This window comes from Hyperolius riggenbachi, chromosome 12 (genome assembly GCF_040937935.1).
Source record: "Hyperolius riggenbachi isolate aHypRig1 chromosome 12, aHypRig1.pri, whole genome shotgun sequence".
NCBI classification, from domain to species: domain Eukaryota; kingdom Metazoa; phylum Chordata; class Amphibia; order Anura; family Hyperoliidae; genus Hyperolius; species Hyperolius riggenbachi.
Window position 1 is genome coordinate 51,022,930 of NC_090657.1, and position 12,024 is coordinate 51,034,953.

Here is a 12,024-nt window from a genome sequence, read left to right on the forward strand (position 1 = left end):
GCCCGATTTGCCGCCGTTTCGACAGCAGATTCGATCACTGGGATCGAATCTGCTGCCAATCGTTCGCGCTAAACGCACCCGCCGATCTGATTTCCTCCCGAAATCGGATCGGTCTGTCGATCGTGCCGTGCGGGAAATTACCGTTGATCGCCCGCGGATAGGGAGTGCGTCGCTAGCGGCGGCCGATCCAATACAGGTATACATTACCTGACGCTGGCTCCCGGGCATCTTCTCCGCTGCACCGCTCTGTTCCTGCTTTCATCCCAGCGTACATTAACTTCCTGTGTCACTCCAGTGACCAGGAAGTTCAAATAGAGGGCACTCTATTTGAACTTCCTGGTCACGGAGTGACACAGTGTACGCTGGGATGCGGTGCGGTGCAGCGCGGAGAAGAGGACCCGGAGCCAGCTTCAGGTAATGTATACGGGGGGACAGGCGGCAGGAGCAGCTCAACAGATTGTGATCGGTTTCAGGCTGAAATCGATTCACTATCTGTTTGCAGTAAAGGCAGCCATACGATCCCTTTCTGATCAGATTTCATCAGATAGGGATCTGTCAGTTGGTCGATCTAATGGCAAATCGACCAGTGTATGGCTACCTTTAGCCATAGACCCTGAACAAGCATGCAGCAGATCAGGTGTTTGTAACATTTTTGTCAAATGTGACAAGACTAGCTGCATGCTTGTTTCTGGTGTTATTCATACACTACTGCAGCCATATACATAAACAGGGCTGTCAGGCAACTGGTATTGTATTCACAGGCAGAAAGCAGGACCACAGGACTTCTGAGGAGCAGATTGGTGTGCGGCTCACTTAAGCTGGCCACTAACGGTCCAATTTCTAGCGAAAAATCGTTCGAGCGATCAGAAATTCTGATCGGACGAAAAATCGTTCACTACACCATCAACGAACCAATCTTTGCTTCCTATCTATCACGACCACCAAGAAAATCCAAATTTTCGTTCGACGAAAATTCATTCGGGCGACATTTTTTTCACTCGTTCATAATCGATTGTGTCCACCAATTGAGATTATTTACAACCAATCCGATCAGAATTTCTGATCGCTCGAACGATTTTTCGCTAGAAATTGGACCGTTAGTGGCCAGCTTTAGTGGGTGTCCAATCAGCGAGGCTGAAAACTGCTTCACAGATCAGTATGTGGAGTCATCGTACCTAATCCTCTATAGTGGTTGGTGTTTGGTCTTAGCAGAGCATTTTCCCTTAAGGCTGTATTCACAGTGGGACGTTGCGTTTTAATGCGACGTTGAAGTCGCAACGTGTCTGCGTTAAGTTGCGTTGTGGTAACTCACTGCTTGCAGTGCGTTACCACAACGCAACATTTTTTAATGCGACTTTAACGTCGCACTGTGAATGACCCATAGGATTAGCATTGCAGTGCGGTAAGCTGTGTTATAAGACACACTGTGAATGCAACCTTAATGTATGCCTAGGAGTCTTTGTTTTTATGTTTTGGGATCTTACAGAACATGGATTTAGTCAAGTTTATATTTGAAAGAAATTATTTTATGCATGATCTGAATTACTTAACTGTCCACATTATGAGTCCTTTTTTCCTTCGTTTTTTTTTTTTTTTTTTTTATCCTCCCTCCTTCTCATTCTTTGTTTTGCCTCTTTGTTTTATTTATTTCCCTTCCTTATTCCCTTCTCTCCGTTTGTCTCTTTTTCATTTTTTTCCTGTCCTCATTCATTTTTTTTTCTTTTTGTCTTTGTTTTACCTTTCTGTATTTATTTTCTTTCTTCCTTCCTTCCTCCCTCCCTCTCTCCCTCCCTCCCTTCTTTTCTTTCTTTCTTTCCTTTCTTTTTTTTATTTTCTTTTTTTCTTGTTTGTTCTTTCTTTCTTTTTTTCTTTTCTTTTTTTTTTTTTTTTTTCTTTCTTTCTTTCTTTCTTTCTTTCTTTCTTTCTTTCTTTCTTTCTTTCTTTCTTTCTTTCTCTTTTGTTTACCTCTTTTACATCCTTTTTTTTTTTTTTTTTTAATTATTTTCTTCCCCTCCTTGTATGTTTTCCTCTTCGCTTACACTTTTTTTTTTTTTTTTCCCCCTCTCTCTCACTTGCATTCCTTTTATCTTCTTCCATGCCCCCTTTATCATGTATTCTTTGTCTCTGTCTCTTCCGTTCTCCCCCTTTTAGTTTGCTGGCTTTTCTGCAGAGTCTCTGTGCGAGCGGATCCTGGACAGTCACTGCTCTCTCCTAATAACTGCAGGTAAACGGAGTTCTTAAAGATCATCCCCAAAACGCAATATTTTAGTTTGGGTGGTTGCTATTTATCTAAGTTGCATGCTGCCTTTTTGTCCGGACAGCATTCTGAGTCTAGCTCAGTTGCCATGCTGGCCCTAACTGATTTATTCTTGGTCATAGACAAGACAAATAACACTCGTATTGTGCTGTTCTACTGGTGGACTCAAAGCAGTTTAGCTACAGCCACTAGGGTGCGCTCAGTAGGCAGTAGCAGTGTTAGGGAGTCTAGCCCAAGGAATCCTTACTGAATAGTTGCTGCTTACTGAACAGGCATAGCTGAGATTTGAACCTTGGTCTCCTCTGTCAGAAGCAGAGACCCTTAACCAGCACACTATCCAGCCATACACCATGCAGCATTTGCAAACAGTGCTGCAGGTTTGAGGCTCGATCAATGTATGTATCAAAAGCTCCGCAATTCAGCCAGTGATAAGGCGCAAGCTTTGCGTTGCATGCATTTGTCACTCAACAACAGCTGAAGAAGGGTGTACTTTGTATTATTTATACTGTTCAATTAAAATCCTATCATGCTATACAATAGATTAGTTAGGTCTGTTTATACACACATTGAGACAGGACGAGAAGATGTCTCTTTTCTGAATTTACCAAAATTATCAGACACAGTGGGGTTTTAAACTTTTTGAAATCTTCAACTTCATTATTTGTAAATATGACCTAAAACTCTGAATCACACAAGAAAACTAGATGATGAGACTCCGTTAAACAAATTAGTCCAAAACTTTATCGCTTAGTAAATTTCTACCATCTGTGAAACATGGCGGTGTTACTTTCATGGTCTAGGCCTGCTTTGCTGCATCTGGACCAACGTGATAGCTTGCAGTGACTGACGAAAATATAATATTTTAATAGTACCCACAAATTCTTTAGGAAAATTTCAGGTTTTTTTTCCATGAAATAAAGATCTTTAGACATTGGTCAATGCAGCAAAAATCTTATTGAAGAAGATGATCTACCATAGAATGGTGAACGCACAAGACTGCTAATGTATTAGAATAAGCCCTGACTTAAATCGAATTGAAATGTTGTGGAAGGATCAGAAGCAGTTTATGTAACAGTTTTTCCAACTTGGTCCCAACTCCCAACTGAGTTGATACTGTTCTGGATGAAAGTGATTATGGTTCCTCCAAGCTGAAGTGTAGGGACAGTACATGGGTAACAGAAGTGCGGTGTGTTGGTGCAATTTTATTATGTATTTAGATTTTTATTTTCATACCTGTTAACACTACTACATGAAATGCAAAATATCATCTGTTTGTCTTCAGATGGTTTCTTCCGTGGGGACAAGCTAATTAACCTGAAGCTGATTGCAGATGAAGCACTTAAAAAATGTGCAGAAAAGTGAGTGACATCAGCCTTCTCCAATTATTGTTGTCACACTCTGTGGCTACCCGTACTGAGGGGAAAGTGCTCTCTGGCCATCTGTTCCTGCGGAGGGGCCCTCTCTGGTCCCCTACACTGGGGGTTGCCAATCTTTAGCTAAATATTGGGAGGGACCCCTCTGACTACTTAAAACTTGGGGGGGGGCTCTCTCTGGCTCCCTATACAGGGGGAGGAATCATGTTTATGAGGAAGTAGCATGAGACACTTACAGAGATCGGACCTCCGCGGTGGAACGTATGGAGGTATATCCGTGTTCCTGCCCCGCTGCTGCTACTGATTAATGCTGGAGGAGGGAGTGCTGAGGGGAGAGCCCGAGGTGAGGAGGGGGGGGGGGAGTGGCCACAGATGTCATCTATGCCTGGCTATACTGGGGTCATCTATGCCTGGCTATACTAGGGGCACCTATACCTGGATATACTGAGGGCACCCATGCCTGGCTATACTGTGGGCACCTATACCTGGATATACTGTGGGTGACTATGAGGGCACCTATACCTAGCTATACTGGGGACACCTATACCTAGCTATACTGGGTACACTTATACCTAGCTATACTAGGAGCACCTATAGGAGCATCCATGCCTGACTATACTGGGGGCACCTATACCTGGCTATCTGTACTGGGGGCACCTGGCGGTGAGCTCCGTGTGCCGAAACCACCTGCTTCAGCACCTATACCTGGCATGAGGGGGGGGCACCCAAATTTTGGCAGGTGGGGGGCAGTGATTTGTAGTTAGGCCCCTGCCTGATATAACCAAGAAGGTTAAAGAATGTTTGTGCCTCAATATTATCATTCTTAAGGTGCCCATAAACGGTACAATTTTTTTCATCAGATGCGATCTTTCTATGCACTTTTTACGATAAGTTATTGTAAGGTAATTATCAATTCTTCCCATAAATGGGTCAATAAGGGCATTTTCTCTCTTCAGATCTGATCGTAAAATCTAACTTTTGGATCGATTTACATTTTTTTTGAAATTTTCTGTTCCAATTGACCAAAGAATTGTTTTAGATTTGCGCCACACACAGCGCACTTTTCTGTACAATTCTATCATAAAAAGTGCGCTGAAAGATCTCATCTGATGAAAAAATTGTACTGTTATGGGCACCATTACAAAACAGAAATTTCTACTTCAGATACAGACTGGTTGAATATTTTTTATGTGACTTGGACGATATAAACTTAAGAATTGAATTACTCCTATATACAAATATACCTTTTATTTGTCCTGCGCTTTCGTTTTTATGTCATTTTTTTAAAGCTAATATCTGAGCTTGTTACCTTTGTGTCTTGTGTAGGAATTACCCCCTGAAGAAGTGCATTGTACTGAAACATTTGGGGAGAGATGAACTTATCTCTGATGGGACAAACAAAGCGTCTCCACCCTGCAAGAGACTCTGCCCAAATGTACAGGTAACTAGCAGCCTAGTACAAACAGCTGTCCCAGCATGCATTTCTGCAGGCCTTGTAAATGATTGGGTGTGTGCTGAAGACAGGTGAAAACTGAATTGTGTGGAGTAAGGGCCATGGTATCTAACCCATCTCTAACCACTGAGCTGACCATAGCACCTATTCCTCATCTGGACCCTAATGTATTATCTAAGCCTTAAAAGACAGCTGTCATGAAAAATTTTAATATTTTAAATGCATACATATAAAATATAGATTTCTCCTGGAGTAAAAAGCACTATACATTACTTTTTTTTTTTTTTTTTTTTACCTATGCCACTGTCACAGTAGGTAGTGAAAATCTGAGCGCTCTGTAAGGTTTTGGACTAGTCGATCTCATCATGGGGGATGCGCATTTATTTCTTTACAATTGCACAAACTGATCTGCAGTTGCTTAGTCAAACTGCCAAAATAATGTGCAATCAAGCAGGCTGACATCCTTGTACACATTCTTTCCATAGATTGCTTTTGTAAAGGGTAAAAGTAATACTGAGAATCTCCCATGAAGAGATGGAGTAGTCCAAAATCTGTCACATCTGTCAACTTTTCACTACCTATTATAAGTGACCGCAACATAAGAGAAAAAGGTAATTTAAAGTGCATTTTACTGTGGGAGAAGTGTAAATTTTCCCTGAATGCTGCAATTTGGTCGCAACCACTAATTAGTAAGAAATAGGGGACCCAGCGAGAAACACTCTCAACGCCACTAACTGAATAGGTTTAGTATAGTTGGGTGAGGGGAGGCAGGAACCAATGCAAGTGCCGTGCCCGAAGGGCGAGGGCCCTGGTGTGCAATTTTAGAGTTTATTCAATGGCAGTGTTTCCTGCTGGATCCCCTATTTCTTACAAATTAGTGGTCAGGACCAAATTGCTGCAAGCAGGGATCGCCTATTAGTCCATGAGAGACTCCACTGGGTCTCCTCAACTAGACTAGCCCCCCCTCTAATTCATGGTCGCTTGGTTTTCTTAGAAAATGTTTTTGCTGCGGGTGTTGCACACATGCACTGATTTACTAACCTCTCAGCCTCCGTACTGTGTTCTGATATGACCCAGGCGAGGGTTGCAAAGTTGTGCCATCTTACAGCAGAAATATTGAAAATAGTTAGGTTTGCTGGTGACTTTTTTTTTTTTCCCCTCCAGCATTCTTCAGCTATATAGCAATCATTCACCTACACATCTGGGAACCTGGGAGGGGTGTATTTAGCCTAAGCTGCCATGGTGCTGCTGGGACCAGAAGGTCCAAGGAACAGGAAGCACTCAAAGAAGCAGTCACATGACTTCCACTTCTGAAATAAAGAATCATACTAAAGATGTTCATTAAGGTTGTTTGCTGGAGGTTGAAGTAGATTTGCCCAGAGTTACTGCCCCCGACGTGTATAAGTGTGCAGACCCCTCAAAGCAGTTCTTGCCTCTCCAACGCCACGACTCCTCAGCGGCGCAGCCAATGCCTGTACCATGTGACTCGATGCATATAGTGACATCACAACATGTGCCGGTGTCACGTGGAACATGCTCTTGCTGTGATGCCGAATTATCCCGGAGTAGGCGTGGAGAAGTGAGACTTTAAAGCAGTAGGATTAGCCATACTATGCCAGGGGGAAAAAACACATATAAGTATATAAATACTTGATCTACTTACATAACACATGTATTGCACTGTCCACGTTTTGATTTCAGTGAATGTTATATAGTACATGAAGAGAATTCTGTTCCTGGTGGGAACCATGCCTTTTGCCCACAGTTTGAGGCTAAATACTGATGTCATTTCTTCTCTTAACTTTTTTTATTTTCTCCTCCAATCACTGAGTGACCTCAGCATTGCTTGTAAGCACAAGCGAGCAGAGAATCATGTTTCAGCTAGGCAGAGAAATAAAGGGAAGAGGAGGAATATATTATAGATAAAAAAGACCCCCCAGCATGCAACTGAATGGCAATGGCTATTAAAGGGTCAGTGCTCCTAAGGTATGTGATAACTCCAAACCATAACAGCAGAAAAAGGTTTGAATGCAGAATTAGCATCTTTATCACTTAATACACTCAGACCAGTTGCTGTTGAAATTTTGCTTGCTCGGCAGTTGGAAAGAGCTGTTATTTCCCACGATGCAATAAGGTTCACAAGACAGCAAACTGTCTGAACTTTGGTCATGACATCACACTGTGGGAGGGGTTTCACCACCATATCAGCCATACAGAGACCTCCCTGTTGATCTATTTTAGGGTAAAGATTTCCCGTGGGGAAGGGGGGTATCCACTACTGATTGGGATGTAGTTAAATCCTTGGTTACAGGTCCTCTTTAAGTTGCTATTATTGAATAGTATTGGCAGGTCTCATTTTTATTGTCTACTGTTAATTTTGGGGTACATCAGTGAGAAGTCTGATCTGACTCAGTCTACGACTTGAAGAACATTCAAAATAGAACTAATAGCTTTTGAAGGAGAACACAACTGGAATAGGTGTGAGGGCTCATTCTCACTAATGGCGTTTTTGCCCTTTTTTTCAAGCGCAGGCGATTTTTAAAATCGCGCTAAAAACTCTTGTGCAACGATTCCCTACCAGAGAGTTCACGTCTGAGCGGTAAGTTTCCGCGATGCCTGTACCTTTTTTGAGGCATTTACACCTCAATGGAAGGTATAGGAAAAACACAAAATGCTCACAAAATTGCTTTGTGCAGTGATTGCGTTCGTGTTTTAAAGAATGAATACATTCTATTTATTATTTTCCGTGGCAAAGAGTTCACTTCCTGATATGCGTCAGGGAGTGAATAAAAAAAAACTCTCTGGGGGGCTGGGGCACACCGAGCGGGTTTTTTTGGCGTTTTCACAGCCGCCGCCGGCTGCGGATACGCTTGATTAATGTATCTCAATGGGGTGGTGCACACCAGAGCGGGAGGCGTTTTGCAGAAACGCATACTCCCAGGGCGAGGCATTTTTTGGATTGGGGAGATGTTTCTGCCTCCAATGTAAAGTATAGGAAAAACGCAAACCGCTCTTAAAAACGGCAGTTCAGAGCGGTTTTGCTGGCGTTTTTGTTACAGAAGCTGTTCAGTAACAGCTTTACTGTAACAATATAAAATATGGTACACTGAAATCTGCAGCAGCAATCTGCAAAACGCCTCATAAAAATAAAAAAAAGTGGTTCAAAATCTGCTAGCATTTTGCGGATCTGCTAGCGGGTTTTGGTGTGCCTCAGGCTTCACAAAGCAATTAGAAAAAAGCAGTTTTTTACAAAAACGCACCGCCCACCCAAGTGCTGGGAATTGCATAAAAAAACACGTCAAACGCCCACTGCGATTGCTAACGCGATTGGAACAAGGCCTAAATAAGAAATAGGTTTTAATCCAATGAAACTCTGCAGAACTTTCTACTAAGACACCTAACGCGAACCCCATCTCGGCATATAAATGCAGAGTGCCTAAAGTGGAATTTATTATTGTTGTTGATGCTAGTCTCTTCTTTCTGATCTTTGGTTGTCCGATTGCTCAATACGTTTTATGTATCTGGGTTTTTGACAGGAGAACAAGCAGGAGAAAGCAAAAAGATCTCATCCCCAGGTACCTGCAAGACAGTTGTGTGTGCTGACCATGTCCACGTCTGACTAACAGCACAGGGTTCTGTCTGTCTGTGTCACCGGGTGTGCCGTTAGACGCTTGTGTAGGCCATCGCACTTCGCGTTCTGTTTAGTGAGGGACCACTGCCAACTGTAACCACTTGCATGGGTGTTTCTAATTAACAACGTCCAATGAAAATGCTTTCCTTTAACCTCGTTGTGCTGCTTACAGACATCGTGGAATCCATCGGTGGACGTCTGGTGGCACGACCTGATGAAGAACGCCGGGACGGAGTGTGAGCCGGAGTGGTGTGACGCAGAGGATGAGTTGTTTATACTTTACACCAGTGGATCTACTGGAAAGCCCAAGGTGTATAATTGTAGCCTCTAGAGTGTTCAAGATTCCACGTTGTATACAGACCGTCACACAGCAGTAAAAAAAGATTTTGACCATATACAACTGCGGGGGGGGGGGGGGCAGGGTGAGTTGGTGTTAGGCAGCTATGGGGGAGGAGGGGATTCAATTTTAGGCACTAGGTGGAGGGTTAGGCAGCTATGGGTGGTTGTGGGGGATTAGGTTTAGGCTGGGGGGAGGGGGGGTTGGCACCTACAGAGGAGGGTTCGAGTGAGAATGGTGATGGGTACTGCATAGTAAAATATTGGTAATCTAAATGACTGATATTTTACTACTAGCGGCACCAAAACTCATGCAGGGGGCACCACAATATGTACTAGTTTGTACCATCGCTCTATCTGCTGGATGAGGCCTTTCAATAGAGTATATTGAAGGAGTATAGCTGTGTAGGATCTTTGGGAATATCAATTCCCAGAAGTCTATTTTTTTAATTGTTGGCCCGAACCCCAAATCATTCCATCTCCAAATATCCGCTAGTTTAAAGTGTACCTGAGATTGGACTTAAAATAAAAAAAATATACATGCCTGGGGTTGCTTCCAGGCTTATGGCTACCTTGCCGTTCTCCTCTGCTGCCTCTTTTGTCCGCAACTGGTGCTGGAAAATCCTGGAGTCGGGGCCAGACGCTCCCGTCTCCAGGAACGTTTTGCACCTGCACAGTATTACTGGAGACAGTGGGAGAGCATGCGACTGGGCCACGCATGTGCAGTTGGCCCGAACCAGAGGACTTTCTGGGGCCAATTGCAAAAGAACGAGGCGGAGGAGAACGGCAAGGGAGCGATAAGTCCCATCACAGGTTTCCTTTAAAGAGTGGCAGCAAATCAGTCTTACTTGTATTCATTTTAATTCCTGACCACTTCCCAACATCCTGCAGGATCTGGAAAACTTCAGGGACTTCCATATCAGGGGATGATTTAAAAACAATACGTAGCAATAGGGGGTGCAGAGGTAGCCACCGCATCGGGGCCCTTGGGCCAAAGGGGCCCTGAAGGGCCCTCCCTCAATTACAGTATTAGCTCTCTATTGGTCCTGTGCTCATAATAATCACTTCTATAGATACTTTGAATAGTAGGGATTATTAACAAACAGCTCCCCATCCCCTTCTTGCACCTCTGACACTGTAGTTGCCATTGGCAGGTTTTGGTGTGCCGTATCAATTATGTATAAAGTGCTTGGGGAGGGGGGGGGGGGCAATGTAAAACTTGCATCGGGGCCCACAGCTCCTTAGCTACGCCACTGGGCCTTATGATATGTCCAGTCTTCCCAGAGTGCCAAGCAAATGTTCCGTTAGATACCATTTTGTGTATTTGAAATGTTCCATCAGATCTTTAATTTCCTGTTGGGTGTAAACCTTTAAAATAAAGAGTTTCCACTTTTTGAAGAATGACTTTGTTTTCTTATCTTTGTGGTTGATCGTATCAAGTTTGTCCAACTGGTGTAGATGCATGAGTTCTTCCTTCACATCCCAGAGCGAAGGGATACTTGAATATATCCTCTTATTGAAAATCACTTTTCGAGCTGCGATTAAGATCAAGTGAGCTAATTTGCTCATGACTTTAGTAGTTGTCTGAGGATCACCTTCTACCTCTGGCTTGGGTTTCTCGTAATCTTTTCCAAAACTCTGTGATTGTTGGACAGCTCCACACACAGTGGAATAAATCTGCATCAGGGTAGTCACATTTTGGGCATTTTGGCATGTAATACACTGGAGGGTTCTTATATTTAATGTTGAAAGCGTACTTCTCTTTATGAATAAATTTAAGATGAGATTCTCGCCAATTTTCCCCAATTATTAACTTATGAACCACTTTATATCCCTCAAGAATTTTTATTTGTGAGGTCATCACCTGATATATGTTTGGACCAACTAGATAAGTTATTAGCTGCTTTTCTGGGAACAGTTAATTGTTGGAGGTCAGTCTGAATTGTGGACAGTGATATTTTAGGAACATGCGGGGCTAGGAATTCATCTAGCTTGTTTATTGTAGTTATTTTTCTGAATTGAATCCCCTCACTTTCTATGAATGATCTCAGCTGGCCATAGTATAAGAAATGATGGAGAGGAATATGGTATTTAGACCGGATACCCCCAAAAGATAATAATTTACCTGCATTTAGATCTGGCAATTGCCCCAGCCAATGGATTCCTCTGTCCTGCCATTCAAAAAAACCTCCATGGGCTAAGCTTGCCGGGAACTCTGGCAATCCACACAAGGGCATACATTTAGAGATCAAATGGGGCGTATTAAATGTTTTATATAGCTCCTTCCATGCCACTATGGTATCACTGAAAATTTTTCTGCTTTTAAATTTTGATGGAAGGTGCCTGTGAGATGTGTGCAGCAAACGAGCTAGGGTCCATGGTTCCTCATATGAGGACTCGAGATCAAAGTTAGAGTAAATGCTTGAATTGTTGATCCAGTCCCGCACATGACGAGTAAGGCAAGCTATATTATAATGTCTGATATCAGGTATATCTAGGCCACCCCAAATTTTAGGTAACTGTAGCTTGGAGAGAGCTATTTTGCTTTGCCCTTCTTCCACAGAAAATGGGTAAATGCTCTGTAAAGATCTTTAACATCTGAATGTCTCAAAAGCAATGGAATCGTCTGCAAGGGATAGAGAAATCTGCCAAAGGACACAGATTTAAGTAGCAAAGCTCGTCCCATTAGATTGATGGGCAAGTTTTCCCAACTAACTAGTTGGCGTTTGATAACTGCTATCCGGGGAAGATAATTTTTAGAACATAGTAGAGAAGGATCCTTAGAAAATTGAATCCCAAAGTAAGTTACCTGTGAGCAAACTTTTACGGGGAGATGGGTCAAGCTTATTTTAGGGGCCAATTTGGAGCGGTACATTAATTTGCACTTTGAGACATTAACCTTGAATCCGCTTAGTTCACCAATTATTCCCAATGTCTGCTCCAATTGGATCATAGGATCCTGCAAAAATGATCA

General features: G+C 42.9%; 1 protein-coding gene across 2 annotated transcripts in view; it reads left to right on the forward strand.

Moving 5' to 3' along the window:
• ACSS2 (acyl-CoA synthetase short chain family member 2) overlaps positions 1-12,024 on the forward strand; it is an 87,336-nt gene that overhangs the window by 40,603 nt on the left and 34,709 nt on the right. The window contains exons 5-9 of one of the 2 annotated variants that reach the window (XM_068263749.1): positions 2,152-2,224; positions 3,540-3,615; positions 4,957-5,071; positions 8,620-8,658; positions 8,887-9,024. In XM_068263749.1, the coding sequence (XP_068119850.1) occupies positions 2,152-2,224; positions 3,540-3,615; positions 4,957-5,071; positions 8,620-8,658; positions 8,887-9,024 (441 nt within the window). The remainder of the gene's footprint in view (positions 1-2,151; positions 2,225-3,539; positions 3,616-4,956; positions 5,072-8,619; positions 8,659-8,886; positions 9,025-12,024) is intronic. The other variant, XM_068263750.1, reaches the window with a different exon arrangement.